The sequence below is a fragment of the Drosophila erecta genome, unplaced genomic scaffold (genome assembly GCF_003286155.1).
Source record: "Drosophila erecta strain 14021-0224.00,06,07 unplaced genomic scaffold, DereRS2 tig00000246-arrow-arrow-pilon, whole genome shotgun sequence".
Classification (NCBI taxonomy): domain Eukaryota; kingdom Metazoa; phylum Arthropoda; class Insecta; order Diptera; family Drosophilidae; genus Drosophila; species Drosophila erecta.
The window spans coordinates 936,834-960,600 of NW_020825214.1; the positions used below are offsets into that span (position 1 = coordinate 936,834).

Below are 23,767 nucleotides of genomic sequence, written 5' to 3' on the forward strand. Positions count from 1 at the left end.
ACCCAGAATATAGCGCACTATAGAAATGAGAACATACGAGTTAGGATAAACCAGTAAAAAGTACCCAGCATGGACTGGGAACAGCTTATTGATCATATAGAAGAATCAAAACAAAATTTCAAAAAATCTTATAAGTGCTTAACGCAAAAAAGATCAATACAAGCTGTAACAATAAATAAGAATGCCCAAACATTAGTAAATAGTTATAATAAAGTAAGAGAGCTAATACAGCAGAACAGAAAGAATTTAGACAGTAAACAGTGTGCTAGGGTTTCGAAACTACTGGTGGTTTTAAGGGAAAAATTAATATTAATAAAAAATAAATTCAGCCTACAGATAGAAATTCCGACTATAGTAAACACTCCATTAACAATACATGTTAATGAAGAAAGCACTGACTCAGACGAAGAACATACAACTGTAGCTGAGAAAGACATTAAAGAAGAAGATCTTCACGATCTAACAATACCAGCAACATTAGTGCTGGAGGAATCAAGTACTACCAATAACGCAGCTGACTTAGAAAATACCTTAACCATGGCTGAACAAGCAGCAGCCATTAGGTCTTACATTAAGGATGTCGCTTGCGCAGTGCCAGAATTTGATGGACAAAAGATCCATTTACAACGATTCATTAAGGCAATCAAATTGGTAGACTTAGCTAAGGGACCATTTGAGGACATTGCAGTTGAGGTTGTTAAGTCAAAAATAGTTGGCACAATTTTGAACTCAGTTGACAATGAAACGACAATTCCAGCAATTATAAACAAATTGCAGAAAGTAGTTGTCGGTGAGACCTCTGGTAATGTCAAAGCAAAGCTATTAACAGTTCAGCAAAGAGGTAAAACTGCAACGCAATTTACCGCTGAAGTTGATAGACTGAGAAAGCTATTGGAGGCTTCCTTTGTTGATGAGGGTATACCTCTGGAACAGGCCACCAGTCTAAGTACTAGAGAGGCAATTGACACTCTGATAAACCGCGCTGAGCACGAAAGTGTCAAAACAGTGCTAGAAGCAGGGACTTGCACCACTATGGATGCAGCGATAAGCGCATACATAAAAACGAGTGCAAGAGTTACCAGTGACATCAATAAAGTGATGTACTTTAGAGGTAACAGATCTAACAGAGGATACGGCAATGTCAATAGAGGCTATAACCGGGGTAGAGGCTCCAATACCAATGGTTATAGAGGCAGCTATAACAACAGTTGGCAAAATGGAGGTTACCAGAATAACGGTTATCAAAACCGCAATACTGGAAACAGTGGCCGCTACAATAGCAACAATAGAGGCCGCAATAATGGAAACAGAGGCCGTAATAATAATGGCAATAATGCCTATGTGCGAGTAACCCAAGATCAGGGAAACTCGCAACAGCCCTTGGGTACCCAGTAGGAGAAGATCGTAGAGTATACGCCATCAATTATAATCTCAACATATTCACCACATTCATTCACGTAGAAACAGGTGAGAAACTTGTTTTCCTTCTCGATACAGGTGCAGATATCTCTATTCTCAAAGAGAATTCTGACAAATTTTCTAATATTCAAATAGCTAACAAAATAAATATTCAAGGCATAAACCAACAGATAGTTCAGTCTCAGGGACAGACTTTTATTGAGATACAGACAGGTAAATACATTATTCCACATAACTTTCATTTAGTAGATAAAAATTTTCCCATACCGTGTGATGGAATAATAGGAATAGATTTCATTAAAAAATATAATTGCCAACTTGATTTCAAACCAGCAGAAGATTGGTTTATACTTAGACCCAACAATTTGAAATTTCCCATTTATGTTCCAATAACGTACAGCTCTGGTAATAACACAACTCTATTACCAGCAAGATCCCAGGTTGTCCGTAGATTAATGGTGTCATCAAAAGATGATAACATTTTTATTCCGAACCAGGAAATACAAACTGGTATTTATGTTGCAAACACAATAGCAGCATCTAGTAGTGCATTTGTCCGAATTTTGAACACAGGAGATTCTGATCGATTGGTCAATATAGAAAATTTAAAATATGAGCCACTTTCGGATTACAATGTAGTTCGGGCAAATAGCGAGAACAGAAATAAAACTGTTTTGTCTCAGTTGAGGAGAAATTTCCCAAAATTGTTTAAATTACAATTGGAAACTTTATGCAGTAAATATACAGATATATTTGCATTAGAATCAGAACCAATAACGGTTAATAATTTTTATAAACAACAGTTGAGATTGAGGGATGATGAGCCAGTATACACAAGGAATTATAGAAGTCCTCATAGCCAGGTAGAAGAAGTACAGGCCCAGGTACAGAAGTTAATAAAAGATAAAATAGTTGAACCATCAATTTCAGAGTACAATAGCCCTTTGCTGTTAGTACCTAAAAAGTCAAGCCCGGGTTCAGATAAAAAGAAATGGAGATTAGTAATAGACTATCGTCAAATTAATAAGAAACTTTTGGCTGACAGATTTCCACTACCGAGAATAGATGATATTTTGGACCAACTTGGTCGAGCAAAGTATTTTTCTTGCCTCGACTTAATGTCAGGTTTTCATCAAATTGAGCTGGATGAAGGCTCAAGAGATATAACATCTTTCTCAACCAACAATGGCTCATATCGTTTCACGCGATTGCCATTTGGTTTAAAAATAGCGCCTAATTCATTTCAGAGAATGATGACTGTAGCATTCTCTGGAATAGAACCGTCTCAGGCATTCCTTTATATGGATGACTTAATAGTCATCGGTTGTTCCGAAAAGCATATGCTTAGAAACCTCACTGAAGTTTTTGATAAATGCAGGGAATACAACCTAAAGTTACATCCTGAAAAATGTTCATTTTTCATGCATGAGGTCACATTTTTGGGACATAAATGCACAGACAAGGGAATCTTGCCGGATGACAAAAAATATGACGTCATTCAGAACTACCCAGTTCCACATGATGCGGATAGCGCTAGACGTTTTGTCGCATTTTGCAATTACTACAGACGCTTTATCAAAAATTTCGCCGACTATTCACGGCACATAACAAGATTATGTAAAAAGAATGTTCCATTCGAGTGGACAGATGAATGCCAAAATGCATTCATACATTTAAAATCGCAGTTGATAAACCCAACACTCTTGCAGTACCCAGACTTCAGCAAAGAATTTTGCATAACAACAGATGCGAGCAAGCAAGCGTGTGGCGCAGTTTTAAGTCAAAACCACAATGGCCACCAACTCCCAGTTGCCTATGCATCAAGATCTTTTACGAAAGGTGAAAGTAATAAGAGTACAACAGAACAAGAGTTAACAGCGATTCATTGGGCAATAGTACATTTCAGACCGTACATTTACGGAAAACATTTCACTGTGAAAACAGATCATAGACCATTGACATATTTATTCTCAATGGTCAACCCCAGTTCTAAATTGACAAGAATAAGGCTTGAATTAGAGGAATATAATTTTACTGTGGAGTATCTAAAGGGCAAAGATAATCATGTAGCTGATGCGTTGTCAAGAATAACTATCAGAGAGCTAAAGGAAATTACTGGAAATATATTAAAAGTCACTACAAGATTTCAAAGTAGACAAAAATCCTGCGCAGGAAAAGAACAATTGGATTTGCATGAGCAAACCAAAGAAAAAGCTTCAGAGCCCAATGTATACGTAGTCATAACAAATGACGAAGTACGGAAAGTAGTGACATTGCAATTGAATGATACGATATGTTTATTTAAACATGGAAAGAAAATCATTGCAAGATATGATGTTGGTGATCTTTATACTAATGGAGTTCTTGATCTAGATCAATTTTTCCAAAGGCTTGAATCGCAGGCCGGTATATGTGATATCAGCCAACTCAAAATGGCACCATGGGAGAAAATCTTTGAACACGTTTCAATAGATCAATTTAAAAATATGGGCAATAAAATATTAAAGAATTTAAAAGTAGCGCTACTTACCCCGGTGACCAAAATAAATAATGAAAAAGAAAAAGAAGCTATATTGTCTACATTACATGATGATCCAATACAAGGAGGTCATACAGGCATTACAAAAACCTTGGCCAAGGTCAAAAGACATTTTTACTGGAAAAATATGAGTAAACATATAAAAGAGTATGTAAGAAAATGTCAAAAATGCCAAAAAGCGAAAACAACAAAGCATACAAAGACCCCAATGACTATAACAGACACACCAGAACATGCTTTCGATAGGGTTGTCGTGGACACAATTGGTCCACTACCTAAGTCGGAGAATGGTAACGAGTACGCAGTCACTCTCATATGTGATTTAACCAAGTACTTAGTTGCCATTCCAATAGCAAATAAAAGCGCAAAAACAGTCGCTCAAGCTATATTTGAATCTTTTATTCTAAAGTACGGTCCAATGAAGACGTTCATAACGGACATGGGAACAGAATATAAGAATTCAATAATTACTGACCTATGTAAATATTTGAAAATCAAAAATATAACATCAACAGCCCATCACCACCAGACAGTTGGAGTGGTCGAACGAAGTCATAGAGTTTTGAACGAGTATATACGATCCTATATATCGGCAGACAAAACCGATTGGGACGTATGGCTTCAATATTTCGTATACTGCTTCAACACGACCCCATCTATGGTACATAATTACTGTCCATATGAATTAGTTTTCGGTAGAACAAGTAATTTACCAAAACACTTTAATACGTTGCATAGCATAGAACCAATATATAATATGGATGACTACGCTAAAGAAAGTAAATATAGGTTAGAAATAGCATATGCTCGAGCAAGAAAACTGCTTGAAGCACATAAAGAGAAAAATAAGGGAAATTACGACTTAAAAGCAAATAATATAGAGTTAGAAGTAGGAGATAAAGTTTTATTAAGAAATGAGGTAGGACATAAATTAGACTTTAAATACACAGGGCCCTATAAGATAGAAAGCATAGGAGAAAATAATAATATTACGTTACTGACTAATAAAAACAAGAAACAAACAGTTCATAAAGATCGATTAAAGAAATTTCATTCATGAATGATTTTACACTTATATTTTTCATTTACACAAAATTTTTACTTATTACAAAATTCGTTCTTATAATATTATTTTCAAAAAAAAATATAAATATAATTTGCATTCAAAAAAAAAAAAAAAAAAAAAAAAATATATATATAAATATAATTTGCATTTCATAAATAAAATAACTACACTAGGTTACGTTATTTTTCAAAAGGAGGGAGATGTAGTGTGCGCTTATGTAATGTTAAGAACATTAAAGCACAATAAACATTCAAATACATAGCGACACTTTGTTGCTATGTTTATGTTGACGACTTCAAGTGGAAGTAACATGATCGTCCACTTGAAGGCTACAAGTATAAGTGCATGGTCAGCATTCTCACGCCGATCAAATACATAATACATAAGTGCATAACTCACTCTCTCTATAAGCACAGATATATAAGAGAGCCGCTGCTGGCGGATCTGGCAGCGCAGCTACGCGGTTTTAGGTTTAGCCGAAATATACTTAAGAAGGTATCGGCAGATACTTGTGAATGTTTGAACGGGCAGAACCTTTTTCTGCCCTACAATAAACATATTTGCAAACAAGGAAAGAAGTCTTATTATGTATGATGGAACACACGACACTACCTCCAAACCATTGGATATTTAGCTGACGATGCTCTCTACGCACTCCAAGATCATGATGACGGAGAATCCTTTATCTAGGAGCGCATACGTATCCCCCTTCCGATCAGCTCCGTACAGCGTAACTGACAGTATATGGAACAGTAGGCGGCCTTCTTCGGTGTATCAAGGCTGTTTCTGGAAACTGCTGGCTGCTGGTTTCCTCCGTGGCATCTGAAACCACCTCGCTGCAGCGGCCTTCGCTCCTCGTTTACGCCATGTAGCGGACGGTGATGCATCCAAGGGCATCCATTAATCTGGCACTCACCTTGCATATAGCAGGATCTAGCCATGTAGCCGCTTCGCAGGCATTTGAAGTAGACGCGATGCCTCTTTACATTGCTCCACCTTCCCCGTGGCGAAGCTCCAATAAATTCTGTGCAGCTCGTAATTCCATATTGTCCTCCACAGATGGGTCAACCTTCTTGCCGATCATCCTGTTGATCGCATTCGTTATGGTCGATGCTTGCATGTAAAACTCGACGCCTCGGCTCTTTTCTCTCGACGTCCAAAACCGTGCGCACCACGACTGCGGGTTTCTGTAGCAACGCGCTAAAGTGAACTACAAAGGTAGAGGGCGCAATCGTTGATGCATGACTGGCCCAGTCCACTCGATTGCTCGTCGGAAACTTGGCCACATGCTCCTCCATAAGGGTTTGGTTCCCCACGTGAAAATGAAAATGATCATGAATATACCCACATCTCATAAGGAAAACTCATAAAATGAATATAATTACAGGTGGATTGGAAAAATGTATCACTGAATAATCACGCTAAAATACTGGACTTATTTAATCTATCAAGAAAATTAATTTACAAACAGAGAAGGAAACTATATAATAGTTTCCAAAATTCCTTTTTGAACCAATTGATACAATTGCTCGCATAAATCTGCGTACCCTCGAAAAATTTTAAATGAATGTTTAAACACAAATGGTTTGGTCAGTTATGCATATAATTCGCAAAATTATAAATATTTTATTATAATTTTCGCTCCTCAACGGAAATTTGTTTTCCTTATTGTTCCATTTTGCAATTCTCTTGAATTTAGTTTTCTGCGGGTTTTGGGCGTTACAGTGCGCGTGGAAAATCAATAGACCTTTACAGGGATAATAAATAAATTAAAAAATATCGAAACATTTGTAAAGTGTGGGCGTGGCAGTTTCTCGCGGATTGTGGGCATGGCCACATTTACAAATAAGCTCGTGGCTATCATATTGATACCTGGCATACTGATAAATAAAATAAACGAGCAAAACTTTAAACATGTCCCCTGCTAAACCTGAATAGAACAAATAAACAAAGTAGTATTCGCGTTTATTAAACTTTATTACGATTCTTTTGGATCTGTTTGCGGTTCTCTTTAAAACTAACTTAAGCTTACACTTAGAAGCCTAACCAAACCTATGGATACCCGGCAGGGTACCGCGGCAGAACGCTGACCATGCGCCTCGTGCCGTGTTGCAGCAGCCACGGTTCTGCTGACCGTGCGTCTCGTGACCGTTTTCGTCTGTTAGGTGCGCGGATCAAGTTACGCCGCCGTTGGGTGTCGCAACTTTGTTGCACGCGCATCCGGTTGACTCGATTCAGTTTAGCTTCATGTCTCCTCTGTCAGCTAAGTGAAGAGCGTCCTCGGTTTTCCTAGTGTATGCTTGTAGGTTCTTGATGATCTCGCTTCGTTCCCAAAGTTTCGTGCGTTGTTAGATTTTTCGCACCAACATAAGCTCAACATAAATTGTAGTTGACCAATGGGCTGTAAATTCTTCAGACTCATCTCATGAAGGAGGGGCAAGCTCAAGTGTTCTCGGTGCTTGTTCACGTTGAGTTGAGTGACTGCAGAAGCCACCGGTTTTCTTCTAAAGACACCATAGTTGTTGGTGTAACATCTTCCGTTAATTGATTTCATCGTCAAGGTTTACCAGGTAGGTTCCGGAGATAGATGACGCTGAGCTCGAATAGCCTGAGATGTTTACTGCAGCATCGTTGATGATGATCGCGCCGTCGTCTATTACAACCAGCCCATTTAGATGCAAGTGCTGCATTGCGCAGGTTTTCCATCTATTAGTTGCTGCGCACAGGTTTCAGGTTTTCGCCAACAGCAAATATGTCCGTACCGCAGACGATGTTTGTGTCTTCGAAGTCCAGGATTTTTCCAGAATTTTGTAGGGGAAATATATTTATTTTTTTACATACTTACTTAGGTATGGGACTTAACCAGGAGTACAAAATGTCATTATTTTTAAATGTTTTATTAGAAGCTACTTCTAATACATCTGTTATGCTAATATTAGTGAAGTGCTTAAATGCGATCTCCTTAACATAAACGTTGTTTAACATTACTGGGCTGATCAAAGTTATTTTTGAAAGTGTTACGGCAAGGATTAAGTTCTGTAAGTCTGAGATAATCATTCTATTTTTTGCTAAAATTGTTTCGTATAGATGATCAGAGTCAATTTCATGTTTTACTAAGTATTTCGGTTAGTTCGTTGAGTCTTGTCAGAAATTTAGTGTTTAATTCTATTTGTCGGTTTTCTTAATCGGTTAGCTGTGTTTGCCTAAACTTAATCTGTTCCCAATCATCGAAATCAGGAGTCCCTGCTACAAACCTTTAGAGCTGTCTCCAGCAAGCTTATACTACGTGCGTTTCTATGGTTGACCTTAAGTGTCGTATTTGGTGTGTCGATGTGTTCAAGGTCAGTGAGCAGTATGTTCCGTATGTGGTCCTGTTTAAATAAGTTTAGTGTCTGTGTGGCTTCCGTGTACGTCTCATAAGATGTCACGTTCGTTGTGTTTGCTAGATAGCTGTACTCGTCCCAAATGGTTAGGTTCCCGTCTGTTACACGTATGTAGTCCGAAAGTGTGTAATTTGCCAATTTAACTGCTGTTGTCGTGAAGGTCGTCATTAAAAGCGCTACCAGTATGGATGTTAGTCTAAGATAAAAGAAGAAGTAAAACTTTTAATTCTTATTTCCTAGTACTAGTAATTTCTTACTTTTTTATATTGTATATTTTATATTTTACTTTGGCATCCGAATGAATTGTTGTATAGTATTGAAAGCAGAATCAGATCAACAGTGTCGCTTGTCTGTTTGTCAAGTTTCCTACAACGAGTAACTTCTGCTATAGTGCTGTGAAACCTATCGACTTGACCGTTTGAAACACCGTGTGAGGGATGTGTATTTACAATTTGAAAGTTAAATTTGGACAAGATAGATTTTACCATCTCCGAATTTAGAAACCTTTCATTGTCGCAATAAAATGTAATAATGTTGGGAAAAATATTTATGAGTTGCAAATTTGGGAATCAGATGCCTCAATTATTATTTGATTCCTGAAGCAGGTTGCTGGTTTGTTAGTGGTCTCTATAGTGTAGTTCAGGGATTCTTCGCTATGGATTATAGCAATATCGGAACATTGCGAATCAGAGCCTAAGGCATTCACAATTTGACGTGACAAAGCATCGGACACAAATTTCTCCTTGCCAGTTTGTAATTTAAGTTTGCTCATCAATAATGACTTTCCAGCGCTTTATTTTGGCATTCTAATCGGACACAGTGCCTGAAGATCTGTATAGATGTTGAGGTTTCTCACTCCATACAGGTAATTTCTTAAATTTTTTAAAGCCTAGGATACTCGTTTGTTACGATATTTTTTTCGTTACTCCGTAGGGCCCGAGAAATAGGTGCAATGGGACGACCTTCTTGGGATAGCACCACTCCGAAGACATGCCCCGAGGCATCTGTTGTTAGGTCAAAGGGTTTTTTTAAATATGTATATCTCAAAACGACATCTTCAGAAGCCAATATATCCCTTAGTTTTTCAAACGTTTCAATTTGTTTATGAGTAGTTCAATAATCACTTTCCTCGAGTGATTAGAACCTATTTTGCCATTTTCTCCCTTTAAGACGTCCGTTAGGGCGTACGGTAGCCACAGTGTTTATATAAGTTTATATATAATTATTATTATAGGGTAGCGAATCGTTTGGGTCTGCAAGCGCATTTGATCTAGATTTGATCATGATATCGAAGGATTCTTTTATAGACAAGGGTACAGTAAATCCCAGATACTCCACCCTATATTTAAAGAACTTAGATTTTTCCTGAGACACCTTCAAGTTAGCCTTTTCAAGGTTTTTTAAACCCCCGTTTACGTGATCCTCTTTATTTGTAGAAAAAAATTCGTCAACATAGATATGACAGGTTTTTCTTAACTCTTCACGGAGGACATCATCAATAGCCCTCTGAAATATGCTCTGTGCATTTTTTAAGCCGAACGGAAGACTGCATAACTCATACTTCCCATTGTTTACAGAAAAAGCGGTTTTTTCTCTATCCCTTTCCACCAGTTCTATTTGGTGGAAGCCTGACTTAAGATCCAGTGTTGTAAAATGCTGAGCCTCACCCATGATTACCAATATTGAAGAAATATTATACATATATTGGGTATTTATCACTCACGGGGTTTTGATTCAGTTTCGTGAAATCTATGACCATTATTTTCTTTTTTTGACCTAATTCATCGACACCTTTTTTATTAACAACCCAAATAGGGTTAATGTAGGGCGATAACGATGTTGTTTTTTAGAAGGTTTTTGAACTGACAAAGTCAGCTGCACCCATAGGGTATGGGTATAACGTTGAGTACACTGGCTCATCATCTGTTCATATGGTAGCCACAGAGTTTATATTATAGGGTAGAGACTCATTTGGGTCTGCAAACGCATTTGATCTAGATTTGCTCATGATATCGAAGGATTCTTTTATAGACAAGGGTACGTCAGTCATCAAACTGAGAGAAATTTACATCAGGGCACGTTTTAAAGTTAAGCAACCGGGTGCCGTCTTTAAACCTAATGATACCGTTACTTAAATCAAGTTGTGCGTCAACTTGCATAAGTATTTCAAGTCGCACTGTACCGTCAAAATCTTAAAGAGTTAGTAAAATAAAGAAAAATTATGTTTTATTAAACAATTTGATCGGACTTTTGTTTCTAATCTGTGTGCCCCCATTGACCTGAAAAGATTTCTCAACGGGTTAGACGTTCTTGAAGGTGGACAAAGGTTTGATAATTTTTGGAGGCACCGGTATCGATTAGTAACTTAGAATTTGACTGTTGGTTTGACCAGTCTTTAATGTTATTACCATGAGCTTTAGTTATTTTTCTTGATTACTATCGTTATCATTATTCTGATAACGCGGGTGCTGGCGTTGCCCTACAGGTTTTTGATATCTTTCATCGTTAGTTTTAGCAAAGCTTGTGGCGAACTGTGAGTACTCATTGCAAACTTCTGCCTCTCAAGCTAAGGACAAAACTGACGATAAATCCTCGAGTTGAGCCGAAAATACTACTGATTTAAGGGACTTTTTAAGGCCAGAAACAAAAGAATAAAATGCATCTTTACTGCTCATTTTCTACCTCGTCATAGTATTGTAACCAGGATAGCTCTCCTTGTCTAAGAGTATCGAGATTCTGTAATATAACGAGTACTGGCGTTTTGGCGACATATTCGTCTTGTTTACCAAAAAAATCTGGCAAGGATTTGAATAAGTCAAGGGGTTCGTCGCACTGTATTCCCTGAACAACTTTTACCGTGGTATACCACGATTTGTTTTTTTTTTATGTCAGTATTTAATTTGTCCAACTCACTGCGGAAAACACAAACCATATCTTCCTTTTTTTATGGAAATTGTCTTTTAGTTGTTTAGATTGTGTCTCAAGCGCTAGGCGAATGTCAGTCTCCATGGCTTTGATTACGTCTTGTTGTCATTTTGTCAGAAATTTTGTTTGCTCTGTACTAGCTACTTAATTCCTCTTCACCGTCAGAATATTTTGTGTTATTACTGTTTCTCCACATTAATCTGTCCCCTTATAGTGCATTTTGATTGTCAAGACAAAAAGAATACAAATTAATCAAATCACAAAAAATTGAAGTTAAAATTTTGTACTTTAAATTCGATATTACTTGATCAACTCAACAATATTATTTTCGTTTATATCTTTATTATTAAGAGGAGTGATAACATTTAGCATTCCACTTACATGAAAGTCTTTTTTTTTTTTGCCTAGAAAATAACTTGAAGAGGCGTCGACGAAATAGCGGCAGATGAGTAACTTGAAGAGGTCAATGAAGTAGCAGTGGGTGTTGCGAACGTTGCAGAGCTGTAGCGTTTGTTGTCGCTGCAATTTTATTTGTTTTATTGTTTTTGTCTGGCAGTTTTTTTCTGTGCAATTGTGGTGCGTTGTTTTTGTTTTAAATCACTGTTATAATGTCTTAAAACGTTTATTATTTTTTCCACAATAATTTTTATTTCCAAAATTAGTGTTTTAATTTTAACTAAACTGTTTAGTTACAGAGTTTTAGAGCCGGTTGACCGCCAATAAACAAAGTAGTTCTCTTAAACACTAACTTAAGCTAACATTTAGAAGCCTAACCAAACCTATGGATACCCGGCAGCGTCGTCAGAACGATGACCATGCGCCTCGTGCCGTGCTGCAGCAGCCACAGATCTGCTGACCGTGCGCCTCGTGACCTTCTTAAGACCTCAAGTTACGCCGCCATTGGGGGTCGCAACTTTGTTGCACGCACATCCGGCTGACTCGATTCAGCTTAGCTCGTGTTAACTTACACAACTTCAGCTATCTTGACTTACATGGCGATCTTCTTTCTGCATAGACTTCAAGGTTCTGTTTTCATAGTCTGGACTTACAGCTCCCAGCAGTGGAGAAAACCTGGAGTTGTAGGAGTGGAGTTCTAACCTTCGATGAAGTTAACGGGATTAAATGCAGTGAAACGGTAAGAAATAAAAATATGTATATTTTCATATATAATTGTAAATGGTTTAAAAAGATATACATTGATGGAAAGCAACTGCAGACAGGTTGAATATAAGAATTTAAGTGTTGCTTGAATTCCTTATTAATTTTCGATGGTCATTCTTTGTTTGTTGTTATTGCAGTATGTAAGAATTCACATATAATTTATATGTAAAAATAAATTAAGGCTAAAAGCATTTTTAGATCAGAAATACAAAAGTTAGTCGTTTAAGGGTGGATGTCGATTTTTTTTTTTAAATTCCCACACAATTCATATTTTATAAATCGTTCCCCTTGTTTCCAATGGTCCAATAGTGATCAAGGATGTCTTCGCTTGTGAAACGAACGTCTGGATCCGACTGAAGCATATTGGCAATAAGATCGCGCACTCCGTCCCCTATATCAGACCAGTAAGGATCTGGAAACTCGTAAATGCCAGAGATAATAGCATCGAATAGCGGTTCCTGTTGGTTGTCAGGCGCTACAAACGGCGGAAACCCGCATAGGAGTATATACAAAATAATTCCAGCAGCCCAAACGTCAATCTTTAATTAGAATGTGATTATATTTTCTTTTAATAATGCTATTATTTGCTTACCTTTAGCCCATATCCGACTTCTAACAATATCTCTGGTGCTACATAAGTGGGAGTCCCGCACACGGCATAGAGCAGATCATTTACCTCACATGCTAATCCAAAGTCAGCAAGTTTTAGTTCAAGAACGTTCCCATGCTCATCCAGTTTCACCTGAAAAATGTTATGGTTTCAATAATTAGTCATATTAAAGATTAGTATTTATCATTAGTCAGGTCTTACTAGAAGATTCTCGGGCTTTATATCTCGATGCACAATTCCCATTGAATGCAGGTAAGTCATGGCTGCTCCCAAATGTCTAATCATAATGCGCGACTGACTTTCTGAGAACCGCGTTACCTGAGTTATAGCGTCGAATAAATCGCCACCTATTACAAATTTAATAACATTTTTAAGCTGAAAGATGCTGTGAATATATTCACTTCCAACGTACCACTTACATATTCCAGTACAAGATACATATTTGTATTTTGGTCTACACTCAAAATAAGCGAAATTATATGTGGATGATTTAACTTCTTCATGACGCGAACTTCCGCATCAATGTAGTGTTCCTTTCCCTTGCATTTGTTTTTGTCTATTATTTTTAATGCATAGGAATCACCAGTTTGGCGGTGTTTTATCTTAAACACAATGGCAAAGTTGCCGTCGCCAATAATCCTTCCCAGAGTGTATGTGTTGCGAATATTCAATGGCAATTCATTGATCTCTATACCAGTGCTCGTAAGTAAAGTCGCATGACTATCGTCTTCTGGTGAGGTTGCTGCTTTGAGTACCTCCGAATCAACCAACGGAGGATACACTTTTTTGCTTTTTATGGGCATCTTAGGCTTAGGTCCCTTGCAGGTGGTTCCCGCCGTACGCATGGTCTTACGTATGACATTAATAGCTCGATACTCCTCCGCCTCTAACTTAAAATCTTCCGCATAGTTAATGCGCTCTGTCCCATAAGCGAAGAAAACATCATCCGACCCAAAAAAATCAGATAGTTGGACCACTGATATACCTGAAAGGGTAAATACCTTTCTCACATAGCCCGTATCCAAGCGAACCACTTGCGTAATGGCGGTCAGCACGTGATCGAAGCTCGGGCTGTTACGCTTGTTTAGCAACAATCGCATAATACGCCGCGGCTTCGTTCCACTACGTATCAGCGTCACAATTCGAGGATGAACCACGGAAACTCGATCGCTCAATCTGGAAGCGATAAGTGGACTCCCGTTGCCGGTTCCTCCGCCAGACGCTGGCAAAGGACTGATACCTGTAAGTAAGCCATTTTTCAGGGGAGACGCGGGTCGACACTTAGCCAATCGTTGATTGTTGGAGCGACTATTGTTGGTCAGCGTCAGATTGGACAAAGGCTGTGACCCAGTGTTGTACTCAACCTTCTTAAAATTCTCGTTATTGCAGGAACAAACATAGCTCTGGCCATCTTCTAACTCATCGAGGGAGGTAATCTACAAGAGGAAATATATAATAATAGTATGAGTGTAGTAAAAATAACGATAAGTATCCACCTTTTTCCCACACATGTTGTAGATGGTGCGAACAGCCCCCGGTATCTTTACATTCTCTTCCAGCAGACGGGTTAGGTCTTCATAGAGCCTTTCAAAGGATCTGTAACGTTCGTTAGAGACAGGAATTGTGATACCCGGATAGAAACGATCCCCATTGCGGTAGAATTTGATTCTTAGTGCCTTTCGTGTCGGCGTTCGACTGTTTGGGATACGTTTCTTAATGTGATCGACGGGGGATGCAATGGCTAAGCATGTTGACCCACTAGCTGAGTCGATCGTGACAACATTTTCAAGTGTTTTAGTTCTGGAACTTGCTGATGTGACAGAGTAGTCGCCATTTAGCGATCCAATCGATTTTCCCAACACTACGCTGTTTGTTAGAGAGGAGGTGTGCAAGTTCCGCAGATCATCAAACTCCTTCTCCAGCTCCGAGGTAGAACTTACGGGGCTGTCGCAATCTCTATTGTGGCTATCAAAGTCTTTCTGAACATTTTGCTGTTGATTCCTCTTTTCGGTAATAGTAGCCTCGGCGACGGCATTCACCTTTAAAGTGACAGTGTGAGGAGATGACGCAGGAGCAGATGCTTGAAGTGAAGAGAGCACATCAGCATTGCAATTAAGGCTGTGTTTCTTTATTTCGTCGAATTCCATGCTAAAGCAAGACAGAAATGATGTGTGTAAGAATAAGCAGTCTGTTATGAAGAGTTTATTACACACGGGTTACTAATCGATATATCTTTGTCAGATTTCTACACATAATTTTTATCCCCGTTACTCGTAGCGTTTTATTCAACATCGCACTTCTAATAGCTAAGTAACGGGTATTTGATAGTCGGGGAACTCGACAGCATTTTCTCTTGTTTTTGTATACATCTAAAAACGGTAGTGTATGATTATGTACAGGTAGTATGTCATATAATTATGTACATAATGTGTATCGAGTGTATATACAAAAAAGAATCTGCGTACAATACCAACTACACTGCTATTCCAAAATCAAACATTAAAACTTCAATTCAACCACCGCAGAAAAAGAAGATTACGGAACTAAAAAAAGTGCCCAAAAGATTGCGAAGGACCGCTGTCTCGCCATACTGCGGCAGCACTACATAGAGCACAGGAACCGACAGCGCTACCTAGAGCACACAAACGGTAAAAAAAAAAAATACATTTTTTCTATACATTAAAGAAAAACAATATTGTGAAAATGTAAAAATGAGCAACATTAAAGTTGATCGATTAGCGTGTGACCCGTAAAGTCATGCAAAAATTTAGGTAGGGAAAAGAATCACAAAATCAGAGCATAAGAATAATAACAGAATAAGTAAATCACTTGAAAACATTACAGAATATTCATACCCAAATATGGGTTTAATAGATTCCAAGACGGTGGACTCCACCGTAATCATAATTAATAAAGTAGAAGTGGAAGAAGTGATCTATAAATACTTAATATCTTATTAGGTAAAATTATTATTTGAATACTAATGAATGAATTCAATAAAATGTACAAGACACACAATAAGTATCTTAAAAATAAATATATAAGTAGAGCAAACGATCTAGACACATAAAAATAGAGACAGATAAATTTTGTAAATGTTGAAAATGTAAAATAATTAAATTAAAAAAAATATATAGACATATACATATATATACGCACAAAACCGAATTTTATAGAAGATCAATTTCGACAAATAGAAATTCCAAAAAAGTATGGAATGGTTAGAGATAGCAAGAAAGATTAACGAAATTAAAGACAAATTCGATATTGCATAGAAATGCATCAATAAAGATACAGTCATAGAACCGAATTGTTAATAAACTACAATAAGACGGTGGTATAATATAATAATATAATATATTATATATAATATATAATATATAATATATAATATATAATATATAATATATAATATATAATATATAATATATAATATATAATATATAATATATAATATATAATATATAAGATATAATATATAATATATAATATATAATATATAATATATAATATATAATATATAATATATAATATATAATATATAATATATAATATATAATATATAATATATAATATATAATATATAATATATAATATATAATATATAATATATAATATATAATATATAATATATAATATATAATATATAATATATAATATATAATATATAATATATAATATAATACATAATATATAATATAATATATAATATATAATATAATATAATATAATATAATTTAATAGTTGACGTTCTCAATATATACGGATAGCCTTACGTCAGATCATAAGAAACAGTGTCAAAAATTGGTACTTTCTCTAAATAATAGAGTAAAAAACATTGGCGTTAGAAGAAATATTGATACTAATATTTCAAATGATTTACTACTGCATGCTAAATGTATAGAAAGCCAACTTGAAGAATTAGACGAATGAAATCCTATAATTGATACTGAATCTGACAGTTATAGTGAGCTAGAGTCTTATAGTCGCAAGGCAAAAAATTTAAAAAGTTCTTAGTAGATTCCCTGAAGGAATCGCATAAACCTTTAGCAGTATGTCTGATAAAGACTAAGCTAAAAGTCATACTAGGAATCTAAGAAAACGAGAATTTAGTAGATGAAATAATAACACAAATAAAAATAAAGTCAAGGAAGAATCCGTAGGTGTTATTGTTATATCTCCAATAGAGACAAAAAAACCAGGCAATCAATACATACAAGAAGTAGAAATATTGGCAAAAGCCCTAGAAGGAGTTTCTGTCAAAGCAATGACGAAGAACTGTACTACGTAACTGTACTAACGATATCTACGTTAAACTTATCATTCAACAGTCTGGATGATGCTCTGTCCAAATTTGTAAATAGTAGCTCAGATGCAACTGACCAATCAAATACCATCCTGTACTATGGACAACACAATTATAGAGGCAATCGTGGGAATTACCGCGGAAGAGGAAATTTCCACCACGGCAATAATAATAACTATAACTGACATTACTACAACAACAATAGGGGACGAGGCTAGTATAGAGAAAACTATGGGCCATAGTAACTCAAACAGAGGTCAAAACAACCAGGTCAGAGTTACTCAAAATAACTCGGAAAACAGCAACCCTCAGAACTAAGTTCTAGAGTATACACTATTAATCCTAGTATTAATGTTTGTAAATTTTAAGAATACAAGAAATACAAAAAGAAAATATTGTCAAAATACAAGGCATTGGACATCAAAATCAGGTCCAATGGCTTGATTAGAATTGAGCTACAAAAACACATATAGGTACATAATATAATTATATATAATTTCCATCTACTAACATCAATTTTTACAATTCCTAAATTGGTGAAATTATGGGTTGCTGAAATAATTGGTGTGGATTTCATTATACTTTTAACTGAAAACTATATTGTAAACCATTGGATGATTGGTTTATACTTCGAGCAAACAATTTAAAATATCCAATTCATGTCCCGATAATATTCAGTTCTGGTAATAATTCAATACTAGCAAGATCCGAAATTGTCCGAAAATTAGAGTTACTAATTATTAGGTCGTATTAGCTGATTTAGTAGCCATACCAGTTGCCAATAAAAACGCAACAATTATTGCAAAAGTATATTTTATTCTGAAGTCAAATTTTATTAGACGGTCCAATGAAGACGATCATTACGAACATGGGAACAGAATATAAAAATTCAATCATAAATATATCTAAATCAATAAATGCAACAACAGTAACAATGCAAGCGTTAGCGTAACCAAAAACAATTCGGGAAACTACCAAGAACCTTCTCGAGTACTCAACAATACCGCAGTTAAGACGTATTTATCTGTTTTCTCACGTCTCAGCAGGAAAACTCATAACATTTTAATCAATCAGTCTTAAAAGAAGAATGTCCATAATACTACCATATAGTTTGGCCTAAGAACAGAACCATTATCTACAATTAAATTTTATAAACAGAAGCTGAGATTAATAGATGACCAAGTCGATCCAAGTCAAGAAAGTCAAGTAGGCGAAATTCAAATTAATTGATAACAAATTAGTCGAACAGTCCTCTTTTTGCTAGTGCCGAAAAAAAGAGCTTTTAGACTCGGGGAAAAAAAAATGCTGATAAGTAATTGACTATTGCCAGTTTAATAAAAAATTATAAGCTAATAAATTTCCTCTACCTAGAATTGAAGATTATTCGGATCAACTGGAAACAGCTAATTATTTTTTCTTGTCTCGACATAATGACAGTTCCATAGACTACTGCCTCCATAATGTATGTTTTAGTCTGTTCAATATCGTCGAAAGGGGTAGTCACCAATCAAAAAATGCCCAGTGAGAAGTTTCCCAAAGGAAATTTTGTATATTAAATTTATTATAAAATGTATTTTACTACCATCATTACTACATTTACTACTATCATTTCTATACAAAATTTAATTGGGTCAAATTTAGGTAAAATTTTATTTTAATATATATGTATATTATATACATTTAAATTTTAATAATTTTACAAAAAATGGCGGTAATGCTCTAACACACGCGCTTTTTGCGCTCTTAACTTTACGCGAGCGGAGAGAGCTATATTTGCCACCACCAAAAAATAGGCTTCCTAGCGCAAAACCAATGTATGGCCGTTACTCATCTTGTTATTCTAATGTCTTTTATTTAACTGAGACTGGTTTGGCAGCAGCAATGAATAGTAATGCACTACTCCTATAAGCATGCCAAACCTTCCTGGCTTATCAAAGTTTGGATCAGCCAGATGTTTGATGTTTTTTATCCTTGTGGTCGCAGCTACAGTGTTGACATACATCGTTTGTTTTTGTACCCAGTTAAAACTGTCGAGTGTAGATTTGTGTCGAAATCTTCGCACTTGGACAGCCAATGACTTCTGTGAGAAAATTGACAACTTGGGGCTATTCCAGTGTTAATTAATGAGCTCCTTTATTAATGAAGTCCTTTCTGCTCCTTTATTAAATGTTGGCACCTGTTTGATGTGTTAAAAAGTGGGTCGATACCCTTGGATGTCTCTAGTTATCTAAAACCAAAACCTGCTCGTAAAGGGCTCTGATTGCCAAACAAATTTTTGGTTAATAATAGCAATTCATATGATTTCCCAGCTGCATACATTAATGCCGAATCCCTACAATGATATCAGAGACTCAATGATTGTAAAATACAACTAAAATTTACAATTGTAAAATACAATGTAGTGTCTTAGAATCGTCACGAGTTAGTATCAATTCTGCAACTTGACTGGGATTGTTGTAGGCGGCTGCTAGTAAGCCCCATGCACTAATGTAATTCAACTCTTCAGTCTCTCCCGTTACAGTGATTTTAAATTTACCGTACCGTGGGAATTTACCACAAACCATGCATTTCAATAAATAAAAGTAAGGGAGAACGCTATTGTCATGTTTTTTTTTTTGGCAAATTGATAGATTTACAAGACCAATTCAAAACTGAAAAATTTTAAAACATTTTCCGAAAAGTGGCCGTGGCAGTTTTGAGCGGTTTGTGAGCGTTGGAGTGGGCTTGGCAACTTTTGGAAACAAGCCTTCTCTGGAATCAGCATGCTTTATTTTAACTTTGTAGATTTATGAAATCTCACGATCACTCGGTAAGATTCCACTGCGTTGCAACGGCTTGGGGTTTCGCAAGAGGATTTTTTTTAAATTCCCCTATAAAGATTTTATCTTCAGCGAATGTTGTCTTGCGCTTAGGACCAGTTTCTTTTTAAGTTTTTTAAGTCATTGTGTTTTAAACTTTTTTAATTTAATAATATACAGTTTGACGCGACACATTAAACTCTTTCGCAATGTTTCTTACTTTAAATCCAGCGTTAAACTGTGCTACTATTGATGATCTAATAAACAAACTTAACACAGCCTTTTTACCCATGGTCATCAATTAATTTTTTGTTTAATAACGTTTAATATCAAAAAAAAGTGAAATTTAAACAATTGTTTATTTACACTTGCTCAAAGGCTGGATACCATTTACTAAATGAGATTGTTAAAATACTTGTGCCAAACAAAAATTGGTTGTCTGCGTGTATTCTTGTAAGTAGAAAGAGAACGCAATGGGTAAGCCGTATAAAAATAGGCATTCTGTGTGTTAAATATTCTTTGCTTTGCTAATCATCTTCGCACCGTTGGTATTAAGCGCAAGCCAGTTTCAAAAGAAGCTGACAATTTTGTCAAAATACTTATGCAGACTAGTGTAGAATAATAACATGCGTAACGGCCATACATTGCTGACCAAGCATTTGGCCGGAAGCTCGCACATAGCCGGCAGAAGCTCTGCACATTGGCAGAAGCCGCTATGAAGCTTTTTCTATGTTAGCTTTTAAGTCAGTTTGCATTTACATTTGAAGTAATAAAGAGCACCAGTTCATTAATTGAAACTCCGGCGATCCGCCGTAATAACTTATTATTTTAAGCTATCTGAGTCTCTAGGCTAGAAGCCAACGTAATCTTCCTAATTCATCAATTGGAATTACGCATGGCACTTTCCGTGCGACGACAGCTGCGTGGAAAACTTCCGTATGATCGACAAGCCTTCCGCCCGTGGACTGCTGCGTGGGATCATCCAGTGACCAGGATTATCCCAAATACTTAATTTATATGGTATTTAAAAATAAATGTTACGGGAGAAGGAAAACGTCTAGTTTGCAAAGATCTTACAACGAAGTCATGTTCATAAAAATATTGTTTTAAATGTAACAAAAAATACAATATGGAGAATTTACTTCTCCAAGAAACACTTACTCGATTGTCAGATACCCGTTACTTAGTTAAGGGAAGTAAATCCATTACATTTATAAACATATTCTCTTATATACTTGTATGACAGAAGGAAAACCAACGCCCCTTTTGTAGCGACTGTTTTTGTAGTTTTCCTACATTTTTTTTATTTCTGGAAACAAGTTTTTTTAAATGCCATAAATATAATTCATGTATCAACTTTAACATCGAATTGTTTAAATTTACAGTGCCTGACATAATTTTTAGTAATATCAAATATACATAAAAGATAAAAGATATATATATTCTATTTATTCAAATGATTTTAGTAGATTGTTATAGCATTATACAAAAATAACTCGCGTTATACAAAATTAAATATGCATTTAAAAAAAAAAAAAACTGCATATGATCACTATGGTTTTACAAAAATTTCAATTTTCCGACCTTGTGATCAATTTAAAACCAATATTAAATACGAAATGATAAAGTCCCCCTGATAGGAAGAGAACTTTGCGAAAGGTTTTTTTCAGATAGTTTTAAAACTGGGAGACTAGTTTGCTTAGATACGGAAAATATCGACTCGGTTGTTAAATCTGATTGCGAATATTTATACTTTCTAGATGTGCTTTTCTAAAATCAATACACCCTCTGCAAGGGTATAAATATATAAAGCTTAAAAGTATAAGTATCAACATAACCATAATATTGTACAGTGAAAATATTTCTTTAGTTGTTTGGCTGTTTTATTAGGCTGTTAACTTTTATTTTAGTGTTCGTTAAATAAGCTGCGAAAAACCGTAACTTCCTGCATTTTACAAGCTTTAAGGAAACCCCATTTTAAAATGTTCATTAAACACAGCCGAACTTCAATACAATTTGATAACACAGTTAGGATTTTCTTTTCGTCATTGAACCCACGTCATGAACGCCAATTTTTTCCAGGCTGTTCGGGTTGAATATAAAGTGCCACAAAGCGTACTCTTAAGGGTAATTGGTGTAAATCAAAATCTTTAATGCTCACCTTATGTCAAAATAATGTATTTTTGTGGGTAGTACCGTTAAGCCAGCACGGCAGCTTTATGCACTATGTCGGTTTTCTAGGTATTCATTCACACGAGCAGATTCAGCCGGAATTGCCGGTTTTATGTTCAAGAACATAATGCTTTATAATGTCGACATGTTTTAGTTTTTCAACCGCCACCGACATTCCCTACTATAGCACAGAATAAATTAGCTTTACCTTTAAATAATACTAGCTTGAACACTTTAATTCGATATGCTTTTTTAACATTACTTGCTCATTAAAACATTCCACATTTAAAAAAAAATTGCATTGATCTAGGGGGAGTTGAAAATACAATTTGGAAACGAAGGCTATCGAAGTAAATTTAATTTAATTAAAACTTTTAGTACAAATGCAAAATGCTTCAGAGGTAAGACCGTGCCACCTATATGCCGCTGGGCAGCACCAGAGTTAACGAAAACGTTCCGAAATAAAATGCATGCGGGTCAACATAACATCGGTGAGTTGTCATCGATTAAGGAACATTGGAAAAATTAAAATGAGACTTGCATTCATTAGTTTTGCGGGGCTTAATTTAATTTAAAATATTTTTGAAAACAAATTTTTAATGAGCTATGAAGTATTTAAAAAAAGTGAATTTTAACCATAAGCTCCGCTCTCTTTGGGTATATCTACAATCCTTAGAGACACATTAGCAATACTGTAGACTTACACTAAGAACATTACAAACAGAGAAAATTATCATAATTATTATTCGTATAATCAGTTTTTGTGCAAACTGTCAAACAGTTGGCCAACCTCTTAACTTGTCCGTATATATAGTACTGGTACCACAGAACTTATTTTCCTGTTTCCGGAAGAATGTGGTAACATAAGAAAAACATAATAAATATTAGGAGCCGAAAGCGCAGTATGCACAATAAGCCCTTAAGAGAGGTGCTGAGCAGTAGTAAACGCAGGAAAAAATAAGAAATTTTAAGGTACATGCAAAAAAAAAAAATTAAGGACCGATTAAGGACCGAATATTATTTCATTATATGCTCTTAAGAAAAAAGCTGGGTAATGGTACAATCCAAATGATATATTATATGTTTTCTTTCTTACAAAATCCGAACTCTAGGTTCCATCGAAAGTCGACACAACGAAAGAATACAGAAGTAAGTTACTGCTCTTTGAAGGAGTCCAGCTGCAATCAGTGGCATACTCGAAGCCTGGTACTCTGATCGAACCCAACGATCAATATGATGAAGACATCTACGGTATCCTCATAAATTACTTGAATCAACACTTTTCCTCAGAACAACACTCAACGTTCGAGAAGCATTTACTAAGAGGTATGACACCGTTAGACGGCTAAAGTTTTGCGGAATTCATGATACGACTACGCGAGCAAATA

The 23,767-nt window shown here is 35.9% G+C and overlaps 1 protein-coding gene across 4 annotated transcripts; it reads right to left on the reverse strand.

Annotated features, from left to right (window-relative positions):
* Positions 1 to 12,467: 12,467 nt before the first annotated feature.
* On the reverse strand, positions 12,468 to 22,861 carry LOC6548606 (serine/threonine-protein kinase GG21441). 4 transcript variants are annotated; one of them, XM_026982865.1, is made up of 6 exons: positions 22,588 to 22,861; positions 14,600 to 15,251; positions 13,516 to 14,539; positions 13,305 to 13,450; positions 13,086 to 13,235; positions 12,468 to 13,032 (listed from the first exon to the last, which is right to left on the reverse strand). In XM_026982865.1, exons 2-6 carry the CDS (start codon positions 15,248 to 15,250, stop codon positions 12,766 to 12,768), a joined length of 2,238 nt encoding a protein of 745 aa, XP_026838666.1. In that variant the 5' UTR covers position 15,251; positions 22,588 to 22,861; the 3' UTR covers positions 12,468 to 12,765. The 4 variants fall into 4 exon arrangements, with proteins under 4 accessions (XP_026838666.1, XP_001973905.1, XP_026838668.1 ...); XM_001973869.3 differs by having other exon boundaries at positions 22,369 to 22,857; XM_026982867.1 differs by lacking the exon at positions 14,600 to 15,251 and having other exon boundaries at positions 22,369 to 22,859.
* Between the last annotated feature and the right edge of the window lie 906 nt (positions 22,862 to 23,767).

What these genes read in the sequence shown, in the direction of transcription:
- LOC6548606 (XM_026982865.1), bottom strand. Translation starts at nt 15,250, where the DNA reads ATGGAATTCGACGAAATAAAGAAACACAGCCTTAATTGCAATGCTGAT. An exon ending in TGTACTGGAATATGTAAGTG is followed by an intron (nt 13,451 to 13,515) that starts GTACGTTGGAAG and finishes AATTTGTAATAG; the next exon opens with GTGGCGATTTATTCGACGCT. An exon ending in TAAAGCCCGAGAATCTTCTA is followed by an intron (nt 13,236 to 13,304) that starts GTAAGACCTGAC and finishes AACATTTTTCAG; the next exon opens with GTGAAACTGGATGAGCATGG.